The sequence below is a fragment of the Theropithecus gelada genome, chromosome 3 (genome assembly GCF_003255815.1).
Source record: "Theropithecus gelada isolate Dixy chromosome 3, Tgel_1.0, whole genome shotgun sequence".
Classification (NCBI taxonomy): domain Eukaryota; kingdom Metazoa; phylum Chordata; class Mammalia; order Primates; family Cercopithecidae; genus Theropithecus; species Theropithecus gelada.
This window is the reverse complement of record NC_037670.1, coordinates 141,707,653-141,731,960: the sequence shown is the minus strand read 5'-3', so window position 1 is coordinate 141,731,960 and position 24,308 is coordinate 141,707,653. Positions and strand designations below refer to the sequence as shown.

At 36.3% G+C, this 24,308-nt stretch overlaps 1 protein-coding gene across 2 annotated transcripts in view; it reads left to right on the top strand.

The window, feature by feature from the left end:
- The first annotated feature begins 206 nt into the window (after positions 1 to 206).
- Positions 207 to 24,308, top strand: part of ASZ1 (ankyrin repeat, SAM and basic leucine zipper domain containing 1) — a 65,131-nt gene continuing 41,029 nt past the window's right edge. The window contains exons 1-4 of one of the 2 annotated variants that reach the window (XM_025380117.1): positions 207 to 374; positions 791 to 890; positions 5,570 to 5,692; positions 7,651 to 7,762. Coding sequence is in view for 1 of the 2 variants with exons in the window: in XM_025380116.1 (XP_025235901.1) it covers positions 270 to 374; positions 791 to 890; positions 5,570 to 5,692; positions 7,651 to 7,762 (440 nt within the window). In the remaining variant the exon portion in view is untranslated. The remainder of the gene's footprint in view (positions 375 to 790; positions 891 to 5,569; positions 5,693 to 7,650; positions 7,763 to 24,308) is intronic. The other variant, XM_025380116.1, reaches the window with a different exon arrangement.

Genomic DNA, 24,308 nt, shown 5'->3' with positions numbered 1-24,308 from the left:
ACTGGAAGTGCCAGCAGGAGCCTGGCGCACGAACTTCGTCACCAGTGTTAGACACGCCAGGTTTTCACCTCAAGAAGCCTCAAGGTTAGGGACGGGGTAGGTAGGTGAGCAGCGGGCCGCTGTGCGCCTGCGCTGGAAGGCTCCAGACCCGAGTACTTGCACGTCGCTGCTTCCCGCGCAGCGCTTCGCACGCCCCGCCCCACCCCGGTGCGCATGCGCCTGGAGAACTGAAGGACGCGCGTTGCCCACAGGGAGCTGCCTTGGCTAGCATGGCGGCGGGAGCGCTACGCGGCCTGCCAGTGGCCGGCGGAGGGGAGAGTAGCGAGAGCGAGGATGACGGCTGGGAGATTGGGTATCTCGACCGGACGTCTCAGGTAGCAGAGGAGGCCTTGTCTTGACCACACCTGGTTTCGGCCTTCCCTGGCCCTCGAAGGCGAGGCCCAGCCTGGTGAAACCTCTCACTTCCTCGCATGTATTTTCCTTTTTCTTAGTGGAAATACGGGCGTTTGTAGTTAAGCAAACCCGCACAAATTTCCTCCTGTTCCCCAACTGTGGTTACCACCAAATACGCTTCTTTAGATCGTCGTAGCTCTTCACTTGGGTTTGGATCCATCATTACCTATTCCCTTGAAAGATAATTTTCGACACGAATTCTTTTCAAACTTAGTATCTCGGTCAGAATAAAGCCAAGAAAAAAACCTATGTACTTAACCAAACATTATTGTTTCCTGATGAGGTGGAAACAAAACTATATATAACAAGAATTTTTTAAAACTGTTCACTTTTCTAGAAATTGAAAGGGCTGTTACCCATTGAGGAAAAGAAAGAAAAATTTAAGAAAGCAATGACCATCGGAGATGTTTCATTGGTCCAGGAGCTCCTAGATTCTGGTGAGAGATAAGGACAGTTTCACCTGAACACAACTGTCTTAAGTTTGCAAGGATTCCTTATTTTTAAAAGATTTATGTTGCTTTTCTAATGGAAACACAACAAATGTTAATATAAGTTATCATAATATCCTGCATAATCTTCGTTGACTCTGAGTCCTGCCTGTCTTATTTTCTTACTCTCTCCTTACATTTGGAATGCCACCCTATTTATCTTCCATCAGTTCTTCCACCTCCTTCAAGCAAGAGGCCTACTCTACTCCTGTCCCACTCTGATCATTCTTAATTTTCTCTTCATTTACTCTGCTGTAATGTTGTATGTTTCTTTTTTCTTTTCTTTTCTTTTCTTTTCTTTGGGTGGTGGGGGGTGAGGGGGAATGTTGTCTCACTCTGTGGCCCAGGCTGGAGTGCAGTGGCGCAATCTTGGCTCACTGCAACCTCCACCTCCCGAGTTCAAGTGATTCTCCTGCCTCAGCCTCCTGAGTAGCTGAGACTCCAGGCGTGTGCCACCACGCCCGGCTAATTTTTTTTTTTTTTTTTTTAATAGAGATGGGGTTTCACCATGTTAGCCACTATGGTCTCGATCTCCTGACCTCGTGATCCGCCTGCTTCGGCCTCCCAAAGTGCTGGGATTACAGGCATGAGCCACCGTGCCCTGCCTGTTGTATATTTCTTAAGAATTGGTTCGAGTACGTTTTAGTTTTTCTCGGTACAGTTTTTTGTTTTGTGCTAGTGGAATGAGGCCTGAGCTAGGAATCAGAATAAGTATATGGATAATTTCTTCCAGCTTATTGCCTACTCTGGTTTCTTGGAAGAGGCATTTAAGCTTTGAGAGCATCAATTTTCATTTTTGGGGGTTGAGGGGAGGGGATGGAGCGTCGCTCTGTCGCCCTGCTGGAGTGCAATGGCACCATCTTGGCTCATTGCAGCCTCCATCTGGGGGCCGGGATTCAAGCGATTCTCCCACCTCAACCTCCCGAGTAGTGGGGACTAAAAGCACCTGTCGCCAAGCCCAGCTAATTTTGGTAATTTTAGTAGACACGAGGGTTTCACCACGTCAGCCAGGCTGGTCTCGAACTACTGACCTCAAGTAATCACCCACCTTGGCCTTCCAAAGTGCTGAGATCTCAGGCATGAGCCGCCGTGCCCAGCCAGAGAGCATCAGTTTCTTTATGTAAAGCATCATAATTCTGTCCTGGGCTTCATGACTTTTTTTGTGTGTGTGGATTAAATGAAAAAAAAAATTTTAATTACCTTCACATAGAAATGTAAATTATTGATTATAATGATTGAAATTACTCAAAGGAATAACAAGCATTTACTTTAGGTTGGTGCAAAAGTAATTGTGGTTTTTGCCATTGTGGATGCAAAACATTCACACACAAGGTAGTTAGATGTGATTATATATAGCATAATGTTTTTATTCTATGCTAGAATCAATGCATAGTTTACTGAAAAGTAAATAATTTTGAAAACAAGACAGATCTGGGTTTGATTACTAACTGTGCCACTTGATGACTTTGTAACCTTGACTAAATTACCAAATCTTCCTAAGTTTCAATTTCTGTCCGTTTTAAAATGAGGATTATTATATCAAAGTGTTGTTGGCAAGGGGGAAAATTAAAATACAGTTTTAAAGGACTTAGAACACATAGGAATTATGTAAACATTAGCTGTTCTTGTAAGATATGAGAAGGATCTGTATGACTTTTTGGACAGTGGAACTTGAGTTTGTAATTGAAAAATGAAATTGAATAAATTCTGAATAAGTAGAAAGAGGCCTGAATACCTAATGTTAATATATGTATAGTGTACATAGCATGGGGTGAAATAAGCAGAGATTTGTTTTAGAAAAGAAAATTTGCCTTAGGAGTAATGGGACTAGGTACAGTTAACATGATAGAGGCTTTTGAAGGATTAAGACTTGATATGATTGATGGGCAGGTTAGAGGTTTACAGTCTCTTGAACAGACCCTGCTGCTAAGCAGTTATTTAGTCAACCATTTGAAATTTGTTTTTAATTACAAAAATTTTTAAAGTTCATTTTTAAAAGCCAGTAATAGAAATGTAGGTAGAAGTAGAAAGATTTCTTTACCATTGTCCTCACTCTCGTTCCCCTTACTGCTGATGCCTCACTTTCACAGGTTAACTCCTGTTTTAGGGTATTTCCTTCCAGATGTCATTATGTAACTGTTTTTTAAAATATTGTTAATTTTTTGCCTTTCAAAGTCATTGTTGTTCTTGAAACATGTTTCTGCACCAATTGAAAACTCTAAAAATAAAAGCACATTTTGAGTCAACCACTTTTAACCATTTGAAGATGTCTCCAGTTTTTGTTCTGTGTACTATCATTTTCAATTTTCTTTAAAGTATGACATATTTTAGACATTCAGAAAAGAAAGGTACCCCCTCTGCAGATAACTACTTTTATATAGTTGATGTTTATCATTCTTATGAGTATCTTTATACTTTTACTATATCCCTAAACAATATAGTATTACTTTGAATGTTTTTGAGCTCTGTAAATGTACGGTGTTCATCTTTTTGAAACCTACTTTTTTTTGCACTATGCCTGGAACATAATATGTGCTTAGTAATTTATGTTAAATATTATAGGTTAAACATTAAGTTAGAATTTTAGTAAGAATTTTATACTATAATGCCACATTTGCTGCTTTTTTTTTTTAGACGAAGTCTCGCTCTGTTGCCCAGGCTGGAGTGCAGTGACATGATTTCAGCTCACTGCAAGCTCTGCCCCCTGGGTTCACGCCATTCTCCTGCCTCAGCCTCCCGAGTAGCTGGGACTACAGGCGCCTGCCTCCGTGCCTGTCTAATTTTTTTTTTTTTTTTTTTTTTTTTTTTTTGTATTTTTAGTAGAGACAGGGTTTCACTGTGCTAGCCAAGATGGTCTCGTTTGCCTGACCTCATGATCCACCCACCTCCGCCTCCCAAAGTGCTGGGATTACAGGCGTGAGCCACCGCACCTGGCCTTTGCTTCTTTTTCTTCACATCTTTTCCTTTCTATCTTTGCTATCACAGTTTGAGCAGTACTCTCAGTAAATTGAGAAAACAATGATCTTTTCTCTGATCTCATTGATATGCTTTCAATTGAAGCAGTTTAAAGAGGAAGACTTGTTAGAGAAGACAAGTAGGGCTAGCAGTATATGTCTATACTAAGATGGTTTAATGTTTTCTCCTAATGATTATTATGTACCTTATATCAACTAAAATTAGACAATTAGAAATTAGACATATGTAGTCTTTCAGTGACCCAGTGTTTATACAGTCAAAAAAGTGACACCCCCACCCCCCACCAAGTCTGCATTTCTTCTGTGATGTGACCTTAATCTGTGCGCATAGGACATTTTATAGCCAAAGACAATAGAACCTGTAAATTACAAGGTATTAAAGGCAGGCCCACCTTCAGTGGTGTTTCACATGCAAGTTTTCCTTCTTTGAAACAGAAAAATGTTGTTTCCTTGCGATTAGCAAATATTTCATAGATTTAAGAGAAAGATTGCTACTTAAGTCATGATCTCTTGGCCAGAACCAGTGACTCACACCTGTAATCCCAGCACTTTGGGAGGCTTAAGGTGGGAGAATTGCTTGAGGCCAAGGGTTTGAGACCAGCCGTGGCAACATAGTGAGATTCCACCACTACAAAAAAAAAAAAAATTATCCCGGCATAGTGGCACGTGCCTATAGTCGGAGCTAGTTGGGAGGTTGAGTATGCTGTAAGCCATAATCATGCCACTGTGCTCCAGCCTGGGTGACAGAGTGAGATCCCATCTAAAAAAGAACAACAAAAAAACAAAAACAAAACTTACTTTCAGTACCTGATATCTCCTTTTATTTTAGCTCACTGCTTGTCATTCGATTGTCCAAGATAGAACTTGATAGTCATTTTTTATAATTTGTTCTTTTCCATCATACCTCCTCCTCAAAGTAATTTTAAATTCTGATGACCCTGTCTTTGAAATGTCCTTTTGTTTTCCTTCCTTTCTCTCTCCACTGCCCTTTCTCTGATTTTCTTATAAACTTCCTGCCTTATAACTAGTTTCCTTGCTTCCTGTCCCATTTTCAATAGTGGTATCTATGTTGTCTTTATAATACATATGTAATGATGTCATTTTCTGGATCAAAAACACAGTCTGCATTTCTTAAGAGAGCTTTCATAATCTAACCTTAACCTATCTTTTTAGCTTCATGTTTTATAAGTCACCCATGGGTAAGTTTAGTGTTAGGAGTAAAGTTAAAGGTTTTTGAGAGATATACGTGGTATTTTCAACCATAGAGATAATTGATATTGCCCAGGGATAATATTCTAATTTAAAAGGCATTTTACCTCTGTGAAACCTTTCCCAGCTCCCCTAGAGAAAAAAAGGTAGCATGTAAAAACCTGTTATAATATATACATACTCAGTTACATATTATATGATTAAACATCAGTCAGATCAGTCTCTTGGAACGTAGTGCCTGTAGCGAAACTGAACTTAGCAAATTGCATTAACGTCCCAATAGAATTATTTTCTATTTTTTGGAAGCCATTATTACCAAAACTTCCCGTGGTGGAGTAAAGTACTTGATGTACGTCACTTTACACAGTACTTTAAGCATATAAGGTGGCTGATTTTTTTCTTTGGTGGTAGTGGGCTTTTAAAAGCTTGTTTTTATATTGACAGGCATTAGTGTAGATTCCACCTTTCAGTATGGATGGACTCCCCTTATGTATGCTGCTAGTGTTGCCAATGCAGAACTGGTTCGGGTCCTTCTGGACAGAGGTGCTAATGCAAGCTTTGAGAAGGGTAAGATGTTTCAGATAACTTAAATGATTATGCTTACTGTGATTCCTTGATTTCCAAGTAGCTATTATATGAAGTGAAAGAAAACTAAAGCAGTTTGAAGTAACCTTTCTATTTATTATATTATGTAAATAGTATACAAAATCAAATTAGAAGCCATACATATTCTGAAAAACTCTTTCCAAAAACATAAATTCCAGTTACAGTATCTTTATAACTGGTTGTTATTATATACCTTTAACTTTAAGGTTTTGGTTGTTTTTAAAGGAAAAATTCTTTGGAAGAAACATTAAAAAGCTTGTAATTTAGTGGCAAATTACTTGAAAATCAGTCTGGAATTTTAAACTAAACTCCAAATTACATCACTTAAAGTTGTTTCAAAGATAGTTCATGAAATCCATCTTTGTCCTTGTTACTAAATAATTTCCATTCAGTAGTACTTTGAGTGTTAGAAGAACAAGAGTATATGAGCAAATTGAGTTTAATTATTACATTGAATTCCTGATTACTTATTTTTAACATATTTTCAATAGACAACTAAATTTGCTTCATAATTTCAGGTATAGGTTTCATTTTAGAATTGATTTTTACATTAATTTTATACCTACAATTTTACTCTTTTTTCTCATTTATATAGTTTACATAAATTTCTGTCTTAACAGTTTCATGTTTAATTTTTTCTGTTAGGTTTTTCTTTTTATGGTATCATTTAAAAATATCACTTGGCCAGGCATAGTGGCCCATGCTTATAATCCTAGCACTAGCACTTTGGGAGTCCTTGGCAAGAAGATCACTTGAACCCAGGAGTTCAGGATCTGCCTGGACAACATAGTGAGACTTTGTCTCTGCTAAAAATAAAAAAATATTAGCCGGAGGTGGTGGCACACACTTATAACCTCACCTACTCAGAAGGCTGAGGCAGAAGGACTGCTTGAACCCAGGAGTTTGAGGTTGCAGTAAGTTATGATCATGCTGCTGCACTCCAGCCTGGACAACAGAGTGAGACACTGTCTCAAAAAAAGAAAAATTACTCAATGAAAGCTATGCTTAGGAATGAGGTTTTCAAAAGTGTATAAAATATTCTCAAAAAATTAATAATTGTTATTTTTATACTTCTCCCTCCTTGTAATCAGAGGGATACTTAGAGTTATAAAATATATTTTTCACAGAATGTACATATAAGTTCCTTTATGTGTCCCACAATAACCCTATCACATACAAAGGGCAGATATTAGGTTCTTATCTGTATATTAGATCTAATGAGATGTTAAGACATCACAGGAGTTACAGTTTCTCAGTGGCAGTACTGGGACTAGAATATGCTCTGTCAATATTGAGCCACTAATGTGAATCATAGCTGTGGTGACCTGTTTTGAAGTTTTAATTCAAAATAGGTGTTTTTTGTGTTTAATTTACTCTAATCTTTGCTAACACCATGAGAGCCAAGGGAAGAAGAGTTTTAGGAAACAGTGAGTTCAGAAAGATCAAGTACAAAAGTACTGAAAAGAAACCAAACCAATGGATGTGGCAGTTACAGCAATTTCAGTAGGGTAGTTTATAAGCCGGATTTCAGGAGCTTTCAAATGGGTAAGAAGTGAAATCAGAGAATATAGATCATTGTTTCCCAAACGTGAGTTTAGCAAGGCAAATTTTAACAAAAACTGTTCAAATCCAGACAATGTGGCTATGTCCATGTCCTTAACCACTTTCTGTTCTCTTGAAGTAATGGGAATAAAAGGGGAAGGAAGTTAAATGACTTATAGATAAACTTTGGAGGCTGAAGGGATTCATGTCTAATCTCATCTTTTGATGAAGGAAGACAAAGTTATCTGCTAAGAGAGAGATTTAGGAGGAGGTTATAGAGTTTTAGAGTGCAATAATAGAATGTTTTGAGTGGTAAAGACATCAAATAGATGCTCTTGATGTATGGGGGTTTTTCCTCACTTTTCTATTCACTATAGATAAGCAAACTATTTTGATAACTGCATGTTCTGCTCATGGCTCAGAGGAACAGATCTTGAAGTGTGTAGAGCTACTACTTTCAAGAAATGCTGATCCAAATGTTGCTTGTAGGTAAGAGCCTTTATATCTGTTCAAAATTCAAGTTGAATCATAATTTTTCTTTGGTATCAGCCTTTTAAAAATCATGAACAGTGTTTACTTGGCCAAAGAGTTGATGAATGAAAATAGTTCATAAGGCCATGGTTCCAATTCTATAAGATTATCAGAGGAAGTGGATATCATGAAGGTAGTCTTCCAACTTTACATTTGGAGAAGAATGTCATAATTTAGAATGAGAGGAAAAGGAGGACAATAAACTATAGTATAATTTCTTATGAATCATACTCCTCAAAAGAATATGACGATTGACCTGTAAGAGTAAAGCCTCTTAATGTTCTCTCTGTATAACATTTAACAACTAAACAATTTTACAAAAATACTAAGAAAATATGTCCATTTTCTATTTTCTTAAGTGTTTACATTTTCTTAAGACTTCATGAATTAACTAGGTAATAACATGTATGTAATAGCGCCTAGATACATAGAAGTCAAGCAGTAAATGTTATCTTGCATCTTTTGAAATGTCAGTAATGAAAATGAATCAGAATGCTTAAAATTTCTATCACATTGGCTTCCTTTCTGACTGCATCTTGTATTTCATCTATTAAATCTCTCTTTGTGTTTCATATAATCTTTAAAATGAGTAGGAAGTAGCCCATCTAACAAAAATGTCTAGCACAAATAGAATTATTATTCATAATTCTTTAGTTCAGATAGTAATGATCTAGTACCTGATATATAGAAAGAATTATGCTTTACTCTAGAAGTTTTGTTCTAAATTAGTTTAGTTTATATGATACCTGGACAGCAACCTTGGAAGGTACTTTACAGCTTTAGATAATTCCTAAATCTTTGCTGAGATTTTTAAAAATATATTTTGGTCTAGTTGTAGTGGTTCTCAAGCAAGGTCTATTTGACCTTTCAAGGGACATTAGGCAATGTCTAAAGACATTTTTGATTGTTATACCTGAGAGATACTACTGGTACCTAGTGGGTAGAAGCCAGGGTTGCTGCTGAACATCCCCAAATGCATAGGACAACCCCTCAAAACAAAGAATTACAAATCCCAAAATGTCAGTAGTGCCACGGTTGAGAAACCGTGATCTAGTGTGAGAAGGGCCAAGGTTTATTGAGTAGCTAATTAATATTTAAACAGATAAAAAAGAACTGACAGAGAAACTACCTGCAAACCTTTATTTTTTTTTTAAGACAGGGTCTCGCTCTGTCACCCAGGCTGGAGTGCAGTGGCACCATTGTGGCTCACTGTAACCTCTGCCTCCCAGTCTCAGGTGATCCTCCCACCTCAGCCTCCAGAGTAGCTGGGACTATAGGCACACACTACCACACTTGGCTAATTTTTCTATTTTTTGTAGAGATGGGGTTTCACTATGTTGCCCAGGCTGGTCTTAAACTCCAGGGCTCAAGTAATCTGCCTGCTTCAGCCTCCCAAAGTACTGGGAATAAAAGTGTAAGCCACCATGACTGGCCTACCTGCAAACATTTTTTTTTTTTTTGGTTTGTTTTTTGTTTTGAGACAGAGTCTCGCTCTGTCACCCAAGCTGGAGTGGAGTGGCGAGATCTTGGCTCACTGCAACCTCTGCTTCCTGGGTTCAGATGATTCTCCTGCCTTCGCCTCCTGAGTAGCCCTAGGATTACAGACGCATGCCACCACGCCTGGCTAATTTTTGTATTTCTAGTAAAAACAGGGTTTCACTGTGTTGGCCAGACTGGTCTCAAACTCCTGACCTCGTGATCCGCCCACCTCGGCCTCCCAAAGAGCTGGGATTATAGGCATGAGCCACTGCACCCCGCCTCAAACTTTTAACAAAAACTTTTATCCTGTTGTATATGGTACAATCCTTAATAAAATGTAACTTTTGGATCTGGTTATATCTTGGAATTAGGACATGTGCTTTAGTACTCCTCGCTAAAGTAAACTTCTATGAGTGTTGTAATTTTGATGTATACCTTTAGAGGTGACATAAGATAAAATTTTTGCTTGGTGCTCTTCACTTTATTTTTTTCCAACTGCCTCTATGAGATTTTGTAGGTAGTGAAGTCTTTACCCTCCTAATCACCTAAAATGTTGTAAACACATAGAATTCAGTCAAGCCAGTATCATAGGTTCTAGACTATTCTGTCTTCTCAAGAACTAGAAGATATCCTTTAGGTACATAAGGTGTATTGGGAAAAACAGATTCCGTTTGAATTAAAATGACACAAGGTTAGCATCTTATGCTAAAAACTATAAGGCAATCACACTATAAGGTAATTTCAAAACTGAAAATCCTAAATAAGCAGATGAATTTGAAAGAGTACAAGATTAAGATTGGTATGTGGTCAACTCTCTAAAATAATTGGAGAATTTATAGAATGATTGAAGAAAATAAAGCAATCTGCATTTAATTAATTAATGTGAGAAATAACCTGAAAAACTATTCAGCTGCTTATTTTTTAATGCTCAAAACATAAAGCAATAAAATTGAATTGTGTTTTCTTGATAGAGCTGAAAAGAGGGTAAGTTATGGCAAATAGTGCTTTTTAGGCTGCAAATTTTATAAGAAGGATAGCATTAGGGGACATGGAGGGGTAGCTTACTGTCAGTATAAAAGACAAAACATATCAGGACACAAGGGGAGTACAGTGAAATTTGGAGAGAATTTTATAGCTAACTCATTAGCAGTGAGAAAAGTCAAAACCTATTAGAAGATTGGGAGCTTTAGATTCTTGTAAAAAGTGCCAGAAGGTACCAGCAATACATCTGGGAACCACTCTTCAGATGTCAAGGAGAAAAACACATCTTTAGATGAATTATTTTCAAGCTGTTGATGTAGCCTGTTTTGTTGAGCAATGCCTTTGCTAAGAAAAATTACCTCTTAAGAAAAAGAGCACAAGGAAAGAGTCAGCCATAAAACATAAATGGCTAGATTTTGCGAAAGCTAAATAGGTGGTCACATATTTGATAGCTGCAAAGAAAGATGGCTTCTAACTTTTTTGTTTTAAACTAATATGGGATCAGTAGTCTTGTCTTACGAAGTGAAAGTAATAGGAAAGTCTTGGAGATCAGCCTCTAAGCTTGAGATTGAAGTCTCAGTTTCCATATGTAAAGTAGCATGAACTCTTCTCCATTCTATGGAAATACCTCAAAAGACAGGATCTTACTTTGAGATAAAATGGGGAAAAATGAGTTACTGATTTGTATTAGGAGCAGGAAGATAATTTCTAGAGGTTTGTAGATCTTAAAATGAAAGTCACTTGAATTACTTGGTTCTGTTTGCACTGCACTACAAGTGGGTAGATAGAAGAATAAAGATTAAGAAGAAACTGTTGAATTTCCTCTACTTAACTAATTAGAAATCTCGCTGAATGGTACTGAGGGAATTCTGTAATAGTTTAAATTTTTTAACTTGTGCATAATTTACATACACATAATTAAAATACTCACATTTTCAGTGTATAGTTGGATCAGTTTTGAAAAATGCATGCATTTGTGTAACTTACACCACAAGATGGGATATTTTTATCACTCCAGAAAGTTCCATCATGTCTCTTGCCAGTCAGGTTCCCGCTCCACCAGAAGCAACCATGTGATCTGGATCTTGTTTCTACCACTATAAATTTTTTCTGTTCTAGAATTATGTAGTATTTTTGTGATTTCTTTAACTGGGTATAATACATTTTAAGACTCATCCATGCTCTGTGTATTAGTAGTTTGCTATTTTCTTTATGGCCTGAGAAAAACAAGTGTTCCAGTAAGGCAGAAAAATCAGTTGGCTTAGAAATTAAAAGTAAAGACAAAAAAGCCACAGAGTTGTTAACTAGACTTCAGTAGGCAGAATGTTAAAATATTTAGGCTGTGTGCTAAGACAGTATGAGTGCTGACAATATAGTACGTTTTTCTCAGTCACTAAACAGAGACAAGTGCTTTGTATCAATGCTTCAAGTAGCAAGCACTGACTATCCACTCCTTTATTTATTTATTTTATTTATTTATTTATTTGTTTGTTTATTTATTTTGAGATGGAGTCTCTCCCTGTCACTCAGGCTGGAGTGCAGTGTTGGATCTCCACTCACTGCAACCTCCAGCTGCCAGGTTCAAGTGATTCTTGCCTCAGCCTCCCAAGTAGCTAGGCCTACAGGTGCACCACAACTCCTGGCTAATTTTGGTATTTTTAGTAGAGATGGGGTTTCACCATGTTAGCCAAGCTGGTCTCAAACTTCTAACCTTAAGTGATCCACCTGCCTTGGCCTCCCAAAGTGTTGGGATTACAGGCATGAGTCACTGCACCTGGCCCACTCCTTTATTTTACCCACTGAATTGCTTATTGAGAATCATGTTTGGAGTATGTTGTGGTTGTTTCCATTTGTTTTGCTTCAGCAAGCCATTTGTGTATGTGTACTAAACATTAATATCACCAAGTACCTTTGTTGTTGTTTTTTTTAATTTCATTTTTTTCAGTTTTCTTTCAAAGTTCCCCTTTATGTGCAGGGGGGCTACATTCCAAGACCCCCTAGTGGATGCCTGAAAACATGGATGGTACCAAACCCTATAAATACTGGTTTTTTTTCCTAGGATATATGTGATAATTTATAAATTGGGCACAGTAAGAGACTAACAATAACTAATAGAACAATGATAATAATATACTGTAATAAAAATTATGTGAATATGGTTTCTCTCAAAATATCTTACTGTACTGTACTCACCTTTCTTGGTGACCTGAAATGATCTGAAAAGATCTGTCAATCTGATCTTTGGATGTGTAGTATATATAGCGTGGATATGCTGGACAAAAGATGATTCATATCTCAAGTGGGACAGTACAAAATCATATCACACTATTCAGGACAGCGTGCAATTCAAAAGTTATGAATTTTTTATTTAATATTTTTGGACCTCAGGTTACTGCAGACAGCAAAACCACAGATAAAGAGATACCATCTCATGCCAGTTAGAATGGCGATCATTAAAAAGTCAGGAAACCACAGATGCTGGAAAGGATGTGGAGAAACAGGAACACTTTTACACTGTTGGTGGGAGTGTAAATTAGTTCAACCACTGTGGAAGACAGTGTGGTGATTCCTCAAGGATCTAGAACAAGAAATACCATTTGACCTAGGATTCCCATTACTAGGTATATACTCAAAGGCTTATAAATTATTCTACTATAAAGACACATGCACACGTATGTTTATTGCGGCACTGTTCACAATAACAAAGACTTGGAACCAACCCAAATGCCCATCAACGGCAGACTAGATAAAGAAAATGTGGCACATACACACCATGGAATACTATGCAGCCATAAAAAAGGAGGAGTTCATGTCCTTGCAGGGACATGGATGAAACGAAACCATCATTCTCAGCAAACTGACACAAGAACAGAAAACCAAACACCACATATTCTCACTCGTGAGTGGGAGTTGAACAGTGGGAACCCATGGACACAGGGAAAGGAACATCACACACCAAGGCCTATCAGGGGATTGGGGGGCTGGGAGAGGGATAGCATTAGGAGAAATACCTAATGTAGATGATGGGTTTATGGGTGCACAAACCACCATGACACGTGTATATTAATGGAGCAAACTTGCACGTTCTACACATGTACCCCAGAACTTAAAGTATAATAAAAATAAATATTTAAATTGTTATCATTTGATGGTGAATATTTCCAAACTTACTAAATAGGTACATTAAAGGAGTAATTCTCATCCGCTTTAAAGTTTATATTGCACCCAAATTTTGTTTTAAGTAAACATTTAAATTTGCTAATATCATTTGGATTCCTGTGTGTCATTGTTTTTTGCAAAAATTTTGTAGCTTCTTCCAACATTTCTTCTGTTTCATCTTGAAAGTAGCTTCTTGAAAAAACATCACTTAAATGTGGTATTATTAATTTAGGTATCTCCATCATGATACCATGACAAGCATCTTCTAAATTTTGGGTTGCCACCTCAGTTCTAGAAAATCTCACATCTATTGTTTCTTCAAATATTACATCCTCCTTCTGAGTCTCTGGTTGTATATCCGTTATATCTTCTCACTGTATCCTCAATATCTTTCTTTCATTTTCCATTTTTCAGTCTCATGCCATATTCTGGATTATAGCTTCTGATCCTCCCTCTATGTCACTAAGTCTCACTTCACCTTCTAATCTGTTGTTGAAATAATGGATTTAGTTCCTCAGTTTTTAAGAAATTTTTAAAAACTTCTAGATTCTCTCACAGTTTTGGTCCAAATTATCTAACTTAAAATTACTAGAAATAGAAATCAGCATCTTCTATATTTTTAAATGGTTTATTTATAACTATTTTTGTGTCAGCTCTGTAATTCTTTCCTTCTCATGCAAACTTCTTTTTTAAAATGTTATTTAAAATAGCTTTGGAAATAGCATTGATTTAATTCATGGACAACTTTCCATATGATATGTAGATCCACTTTGTTCTTTTATTATTTTTTCTTTATTTTCTTTTATTTTTCCATTTTCTAGCATCTATGGAACTTATGGTAAAAACTGACAACTTGAAAGCCATTTTTAAAATTAAGCCTCTAGGACACAAATTACATCTCATGCTTCTCTTGGATCTTGATACTGACAATATTTAACACAGTGTACATTATGTGGCAAATATGGAAATGTAATACTGGTTTATTTTGGCTTTAGAATTTGTTTGGGGACTTTATAATTTTTAAATGAAACATTCATTGAATATTTGCTGTGTAATAGGCACTGTGTTAATTGCTTGTCTATGTTAATACATTGCATTGTCTAAATAATCTTTATAACTCACTGATAAATGGTATGTTATTTTTCACAGAACAGAAGATTGGTGCTCAAGCGTTTAAGTGCCTTTGAATGTAACAGAGGTTTGATAAGGGTATTTATAACAGTTTAATCTGAACAGGATCCACCAGTAGAATGTATTTATATTCCTCATCTTGTCTATATTTAGGGTGTTTTCACAACAGTTTAAACAGCATGACTTTTTATATTGTTGCAAAACATATGTTTGTGTTAAACTTCCTGTATCTTTGGGTTTGGGTTTTTGGTTTTTTTTTTTTTCTGTCTTGTTCCCTAATTTATAGTTGAATATTTTCACTTAAACACTCTAAAACTACAAAAGTATGGGAACAGAAAAATGTTACCACTTTAACTTAGCTTAATCACCTGTAGGTCTGAAAACAAGGTGGCCTTCAGTCAAATTAATTGGAACTTAGCATAGTAAATCTTCAATTTAACCTTAAATTTGGAGTTGACATTTTTATTGTTAGAATAAGCCTTTAAAAAATATATGCAATTAACATTTTTGTTAATAGAAATTGTGGGTTTTCCCCCTAGTTTGCTGAAACCTTTTCTTGTATTAAAAAATATATATATATTTTTTACATTTAGAAGGCAATTTCTCTAGCATATATGTATTTGTTACGTTAAGATTGCTCAGTCATAAGATAAGGGTTTTGTAAAGTGATGTGGCATTTTAATTTCAATAGGTGCTTTATTACCAAAGATAAGGGTTTTGTAAAGTGATGTGGCATTTTAATTTCAATAGATGCTTTATTACCATTGATAAGGCAGAACACATTAATTAATGCCCTAGGTTTTGACGTAATCATTGTGTAATTGTTAACTTGTTGAATGTTATTACATGTTTTAATAAACAGAAGATACCTTTGGAAAAATGTTGCCTACTTTCTCAGAACATAAATTTAGTTGTAAATGTCACAGGAGCAGTTTGGTAGATAAAAATGTAATTTTGGCTTACAATAGTGACTTGTTTTCTAGTTGTAAGTAAACGTGTGACATATCTTTGCTCTAAAAGCGTAGACTAGAATTACAAAACTATTATTTCATAAAGAATTTTTAGAAATATCTTATTTAGAAAACATTACAAGAAATTGTCATTTATGTTGTAGTTTTTCTTTTTAGCCTTTTAAAAACTATAAATAATCAAGACATTTTTGTCATAAGATATTAAAATAATATAGAAGTTCATGTAGTAAATCATGAGTCTTTGTTGACTAAAGAAATTCCTTAAATTCTCTGCCCCAGGATAGCTATTTTAAGTACTTTGGTAAATGTCCCTAATTCTTTTTAAAAATACACATTTTCATACAAATGAACACACACACACAGACACTTCTTTTCACTTGTTTGGGATCTTTCCTTGTCAGTACATAAGTTTACCTCCATTTTTTAGCTACTTAATATTCCTTATTATTAATGCACTGTAATTTATTGAACCATTATGTTGACAGCATTTAAGTTGTTTATAATTTTTATTGTTATGTTTTATGGGTAGTTAAGAGTACTGTCTTATGAGCCAGACTGCCAAGGTTTGAATCCCAACTTTGTCATTTACTAGCTCTGTAATTGGGCAAGTTATTCATCTTTTCAGTTTCATTCTTATATTAGGGGATAAAAATACCACTCACATCATTAAGTTGCTTTGTGTTTAGAACAGTGCCTAGTCACAGAGTAAGCGTCAGATGTTTGTTTGCCATAACAATGATGATAATATCCTTGGTGCGTGTTAATTCTGTAGAAGACTTCCAGAAGTAGAATTGCTCAAAAGGTTTGCACATTTAAAATCTTTCAAGTTATATCCAAACTGTCCTCCAAAAAGTTTTTTCCACTTTACATTGGTAAACCATGTGAAACTATCCATTTTGTTTTTGGCATTTTTGCTAACATATTATTAGGCTTTGTGGTTTGAACAATATCATGGATAAAAGTGAGCATGTTATATAGTTTTGTTATTTTTCTGATTTTTAGTTTGAACATCATTCTTTATGTTTTTAGCCTTTTATATATTTTTTAATAAATTGCTCCCATTATTTTAAAATTTATCTCTTATCTACATATAGGAGCTGATTTTACCTTTGTTAGCAGTTTTACCTGTATGCAGACAGTGATAGATATCTTAGGGTTACCTTGCATATTTAAGGCATATGTTAATATTGCTATTCAGATACCTAGAAATCTAACTGGCCCTTTTGAAAGCACAAAATAGGATAGAGGTGAAGAAAGCTAGTTGATGAAAAGCTCTTGGCACTAATTTTTCAAAACACATACATAAAAACCAAGATCACACACAAACACCTCTCAAATTCTGACTTGACTTTTATCTTATTAGTGTCTGGTACATGGTAGGAAATTACTATTTCTAAATTGAACCCAATTCTCCATCAAATAGACTACCTCTTGGTAAGTCTTATTGATTGTAATAATGTTATACACACTGATTAGGTTAAAATTATACCACTACCTCCTTATAAAGTTTGTTTGAGAATTTAGCTTTTTTGTCTTTTGCTATACTTTAAATTCTAAATTTGAAAGGACAGCTTAATTGCTTTCATTTAAAAATGTGATTTTTTTTTTCCTCTTACATCTTTCAGGAAAACAACTTTCCATACCCTGTCCTGAAGTACTAATAGCTGATATCAGGGAACTAGTGTATGAGTTTATAATTTATTGTTTATAAGTTGTCTAACTTTAGTGTATTGGTTTTCAACAGTATAATGATAACTAGAAATTCTCAACAAGAATCTCTCCAAAAAACACCCTGCTATGCTTGAATAAAAACCCTGTTATCCTTTCTTTGTAATTTTTTACATTGTTTCATCCGCCATTTTATTGTAAAATTGTATTATAATGGCAAAATAGTCATAATTTTCATTATTAAAATTAAGCAAAAATGTATTTTGAGTTACTGTATTAAGAAAAATTGAAAATTACTTATTTGTGAATGATCTTGGACTCAGAATTTATGTCCCAAGTCCTCTTACTATAAGCTTCATAACCTTGCTAATTTCTGAAACTGAACTTTTATTTTTCATTTATGGAATAAGATAAGAAAATTTGTTTCACTGATTTTGCTGGATTCTTGTGACAGATGCAATATCATGTAAAATTGTTTTGTAAAAAGTGTTGCATATAAATATGACAAGTTTCTTAAAAAATGGCTGATGCCATTAAAGAATCACACTTTAGTTATGACTGTACTACTAAGCAGATACAAGTAGTATCTATTAATAATTAGGGGTAGTATGTTTTCAAGGAAATAGTAAAAATAAATTATCTACATAAAAAGTTTATTTATAAGGGATATGTTACACAAAATTATAGAAGTATTTATAATAAATGTGTAATCCCAAAAGAATTAATGAGAATTTTACATGTTCCTAAAACAAGCAGTAGGATGATTAACAAGCAAAGTCATAAATATGGTCCTCATCCATTCCTTAATTCTAAGCTAGTTAAACATACATTTTCTAGGTGAGAGAGAACAATATTTTTCTTTCTTGCAAGCCTCACTTGGATTTGTTTAACTCTTCTTTTTAATCTTTTATGGAGAGGAAGTAGTGAAGTTTTTTCTTTCACATAATAAAAATATGTTTTCATTTGAGTGTTTTAGCTCGTATACATATTTGTTTTCAAATTTTGCTAAATTTTATGCATCCTGGTAGTTTTTCAGATAACTGACAAGGTCCCCCTTAATTTGTATGTTATTCATTTTTATTAAACAGATAACAGTGTCATTAAATCTTGGATTATCTTATAATTAACATTCCACATTTGAATGTGTTCTTCCTGAACATATAGTTGAATTCAAATTTCTTTATCCCCTTTTGGCTGGGTAAAATATTTTATTTAAAATAAAGCAAGGGACTTTTTTGACACCTTATTTATATTTTCAGTGACAAACTGTAAAGGAACACTGACTTAAAGCAGATTTCTTTTTTGCTAATATGTTTAACTTTTAACTATTAGAATTCTGAATAATTTTTTAAAATAAATTATTTCCTTGTTTTACTGGTTCTTATTAGAGCTGTTAGCATATCAAAACTGTAATTCATACAGTCTTTGAAAAGCTATGTTTTGCCTAATTATTCTAATTTTTCTTTAAATATGTTTTAAGTAAAACAATACAACATGGTTAAAGGACCGTTTGTATCCTCCCCAATCATATTTATTCCTTTTCCTTCTTTCTTTCTGATAGAAGCAACCACAGTCTTGTAATTTGTGTGTACTTTTTCTGCCCAAGTTAAATTACACAAGTGATCATCCATCTGTGCGTGTGTATGTAGTCATCCGTAAACATTATATAATGCCACTTGACATACTTTTTATTCCACTTTCTTATTGAGATCTAATTGACAAAATGAAATCCATAGATCTTCAGTGTAGAGTTTTTATTGTGACAAATACATATACCCATGTAACCCACATCTATTTCAAAATATAGAACATTCTTCCTTACGCTAGGAAGCTCCCTTAGGCCCCTTCCAAGATAATCCCCTGAACCCAGAAGGCAGCCACTCATTATTTTTTCTTACCCTGCATTAGTGCTGTTTACTACATTATGCAATATTGTACTTCTTAACGTCTAAATTCTTTTGCTCAGCGTGTTTTTGAGAACCTATGTTTTGTGTATCAGTAGTTCATTTCTTTTTACTGCTGAGAAATGTTCTAATGTTTGGCTATATTACAGTTCATTCTAGTTTGCTTTTCATTATTAATATCTAGCTGAATTCTACTATGGTGAAGGAACATATTCTATATATTTCAGATCTTTGAAATTTTTTGAGATGTTCTTTATAGCCCAGCCTATGGTCAATTTTTGCACTATAAAATAATGTGATTTGGCAATGGTTGGGTGTAATGGTCTACTGTGATATTGTGATATAATAAATATATATTTGGTCTTTGTCCCCTGGTTCCTGGGACAAGCTCCTTCATGCCTTGTAATTTCTTGAATGATGGGGTGATCTTTTGAATGATGTAGAGCATGTTTGGTTAAAATATTTGGTCTTAATCACTGGCTCCTGACACTAGAACTTCTGAAACCCTTGGAATCTCCTGAGTGATAAGAGTCTTTAGACATCTTATACTAATGAGATGACTGGTTGTCGGGGAGGGAGGCAGAAAGACCAAGACATGATTAAAAGGTAGAAATTTTTAACACTACCCACTGACCTCCACAGAGAGATGAGAGAGGCTGAAGATTGAGCTAATTACCAATGGCCAATGATTTAATGATCCCTTCATAAAAAAACCCTAAACTGTAGGATTTGTAGAGAGCTTTTGAGTTGGTGAATATGAGAAAGTACTGGCAGAGTAGCATGGTGAAATCTCACACCATCCCTCTCCTTCCCACCTGGGAGGTAAATTATCTCTTTGTCCAGCGTATCTGGATGAAGACTCTTTACACACTACCTGGCTGTTAGTCATCTACATTATCTTTTCCTGACATCCAACCATAGACATTGTCATGGCTTGATAATGCAGGATCACCAGAAGCAGATGATCCTCCTTCTAATGTATTGTAAGAAGGTCAAAGTAGCTTAACACTACATCACAATGCCTGTCATTCACCCTGCTTCATCTCTTCACATATGCATTTTATCATTACATATCATCACAAGAAGAAAAAGGATGAATATAGTGCAATAAGATATTTTGAGAGAAAGATCACATTTACATAACTTTTATTGAGTATATTATTGCAATTGTTTTGTTCCTGTTAGCACTTACTGCTCCTGATTTGCAAATTAAATTTTTTCATAGGCACATATGTATAGGAAAAAAACATAGTATTTAAAGGGTTCACTACTATCTGTGGCCTCAGGCATCCACTGGGGGTCTTGGAGCGTATCCCCCATGGATAAAGCAGTGACTACTGTCCTGATTGTTTTTTTACTTCCGTGTTCTATCAGTTACTGAGATCTGCATTTTGGTCAACTTTTGCTTACATCTTTTAAGCCTACCATATCCCTGATGCATTGACCTTTTACTGTTATGAAGTGTACCCCTTTGTATGTAGTAATTCTTACTTCATTATAATATACTTAATCTAATATTGGTATAGGTATATCAGCTTTCTTGAGCATGTGTATAGTGTTTTTCCATCTTTTTGCTTTCGGCTTTTCTATGTGCTTTTATTTAAGTAATATATAGTTCTTTTTTAAGCCAGATTGATTGACAGTAGTTTTCTTTTCACTGAAGTATTTAGTCTGCCTGCCTTTAATGTGCACACTGATAGGTGTTTCATTAGTCAGTGTTCTTTTTTTCCAGTTCTGATTATTTTTTGATTAATCAAATATTATTTATTATTATTCCATTTTCTATCTTGCTGTAATAACTCATTCTTTTATTATTCTTTGAGTGGCTCCCCTAGAGATTATAACATATATTCGTTACTTATTAGTCTACTCTAAATTAGTACTTTTAACAATTCCTGGACAATGCAGGAATCTTAGAATATTTTAACCTCATTTGTGCCCATTCCACCCCTGCATTTGTGCTATTGTTGTCATATATTTTAAATCTATCTCTTTTTTTTTTTTTTTTTTTTTTTTGAGATAGAGTTTCACTCTTTGTTGCCCAGGCTGGAGTGCAATGGTGCAATCTCGGCTCACCACAACCTCCACCTCCTGGGTTCAAGAGATTTTCCTACCTCAGCCTCCCAAGTAGCTGGGATTATAGGCATGCACCACCAAGCCTGGCTAATTTTGTATTTTTAGTAGAGGCTGGGTTTCACCATGTTGGTCAGGCTGGTCTTGAACTCCTGACCTTAAGTGATCTGCCCGCCTTGGCCTCCCAAAGTGCTGGGATTATAGAAATCTATCTCTCTTTAAACCTCACAATTTATTATTATCATTTTAGTATTGCTATCAATTATGTTATTATTACCAACATTTATTTGGATTTACCCACATACTCACCCTTTATGGCTCTCTTCATTCTATCCTCTCTTTTCATGTTTTAAACAGGGATTTAATCAGGGATCACTTTTCTTCTGAAAACCTTTTTTTAATACATCTGCTGGTGACTGTGTTTTTGTTTGAAAGCATTTTTATTTTGAATGTATTTTTATTTTGCTTTTTATTTTTGAAAGTTATTTTCACTGGGTATAGAATTCTAAGGTGGCATTACTTTCTTTTGATACTTTAAAGCTATCATTTTGTTTTCTTTTATTTTTACTGAAAGCTTGTATTCCCAACAGCATTAACTCAAGCGTACTCTGATAATGACCCTGTGGTCTAAGGAGAGTATGTGTTTGGAGTTCTGAGCTAAAGAATCTGGGGGTAGCCAACCTAGAGATTCACTTCTTATCTAAGAAGGGCATCTCAACACCTGGCCCATTCCTTGGAATACAGGCCATACAGGGGATTGAGACCCTTTGTTGTGGGTTAGATGGAGGTTGCTAGGTGGAGATTTCTAAGTAAAAATGCTATGTAACTTGTACACTTTTAAGAAATAGTTGCAGTTTTCCTAATCAGCCCATTGCTCCTGGACCACCTTATATATGTCTTTAATAAACCCTATGGCTTGTTCACTGGCTTGGGGTTTCCTCTTCAGACTCTCAAACATATTATCCTTATTGGAGTCAGTAGGAGTCCCACACAACAATTGGCAGTCCAGCCAGAAAGTTGGAAAGAATCCTGTGAGCACCAAGATGATGCGATCAGGGAAAAGGAAATCCACAAGGGAAACTCTGGGATGGCCATCCACATCTATGTGGGGCCCAATAACTGCTATCCTTGATGGATGAGGCCCACTGCATGAGTATGGGGATGCCCCATAACACCAAAAGGTCTGGAAGAGCTGCTGCAGGGGGTAGATCCAACTAAGTGAAAGTCATATGTCCAAGCTATGACAGCCATAGTTCATTGGCAGCTCCTGTGTGTTGAGGAGCCACTGAGGCTGAGGTCACTGCACAGGCAAGGGTGTATCAGTTATAAGGCAAGCTCTGATTAGAAAGAAATGCTTAGTTAGCTCAGACTAAAATGTTGGAGACCTTACTGTCCTGCCTGTGCCAACAGAATGACAGAATGGACACTCTGGCTTGCCACATAACTCATTTGAAGAGTTGTCAACTGCCAGGCCGACAAGTTAGGGCTGTCATGAATAAATCATCCTGTAACCCTAAGTCCTGGGACCTCATGGAGAGCTCTAGTGGGAAGGAGGAAGAAGACTAGGATGAGTCGATAGAGGTTCCCATCCTCTCTGCATGTACATTGGCCACCACCAAGGTAAAAGTGGACCCCACAAGAGGAAGCCCCTCAAGACTTGCCCTGCCTGAAAGAGGGCAGCATACCACAATATGGGATTATACCACTGTGGAACTGGGAAATAGGTTCAAACAGAAGGGGAGAGAGTCAGTCATAGGGTGGTTTCTCTGTCCATGGGACGTGAGGGCAGAGAATACTATACTCTCTAGATTCGAGATGAATAAAATGGCATCCATCACAAAGCACCTGGTCCTGAGGCAGCATTTCTATGGCACCAATAATGAGAATCAGACCATCCCCCTCCTTAGCTGAGTGGTTGTGGGCTTCAAGGGGGCCTGGCCAAATGAGGGAGACATCTCCACATCTCCTTTGCAATGGCAGACTGAAAAAGTTGCAGGACGTCCTCTGGGAGTGGGGAATGAAACAGGCTATTAATATTTTTGCTAAAAATCATCATGATCCCAACAATGAATTGGTTACTGCCAGAATAAAAGAGATAATTCTGCAATTGACACCTAAGTAGTGATATAGGATGCCGGTTTCCATCTTAAGCACCCTAATATGGCAGCCAGTATCCTGGGCAGCCCAAGTGGCCACTGACTTAAGGGAAACAGAAAAACGGCATAAGCAAGAGGTATGCACTGCTGGATGAAAGATAAGGGAGCCATGAAAAAAAAAAGGAAGCAGTCAAGGGGCTTGTCAGAGTGATTTGCTGATAGATGTAGGCAACCTGCTGATGGCAGGGATACCTACTGAAAAAAAAAATAGATAAAAAGTCTAATACTGTTTTGGTTAGACTGTAATAAAAACTCAAGCCGGAACAGCACTTCGCTAAGGAGCCGCAAGCTCAGCCCACCACCCCTCGCATACAGAGATGGCAGGCACTAACCCCTTTAGCCTAGGATAAAGGCCAAGGCCTCAGAATCGCAATAAAAGCAATGATGGCCAAGGACCAGAGGCCTCATGTAAAACTGTATATAAGTCACCTAAAAATAAACAGACTGTGCTTGCTCTAGTGCAGTGGTTCCTCACCTTTTTGGCACCAGGGACCAGTTTTGTGGAAGACAGTTTTTCCTAAGACTGGGGATGGGGGGATGTTTTGGGATGAAACTGTTCCACCTCAGATCATCAGGCAGGCATTAGATTCTCATCAGCAGCATGCAACGTAGGGATCTCTCGCTTGCGCAGTTCACAATAGGGCTTTTACTCCTATGAGAATCTAATGCCACCACTGATCTGACAGGAGGTGGAGCTCAGGTGGTAATGCTCACTCGCCTGCCACTCACCTCCTGCTCTGCGACTCAGTTCCTAACAGGCCACAGACCAGTGCCAGTCTGCTGCCCAGGGGTTGAGGACCCCTTCTATAGTGGATACTGGAGCCAAATACACTCATAAATGGTAACACACCTATCAGTTCCAAGGGCCTATAGCAGCAATAGATAGTAAAGGGGGACGGGGAATGAGGTATAAAGGTTGAATTACTATTACAAGTTGGGAGACTGTCACGAAGACCCTATTTAGTATATATAGCTCCTGTCC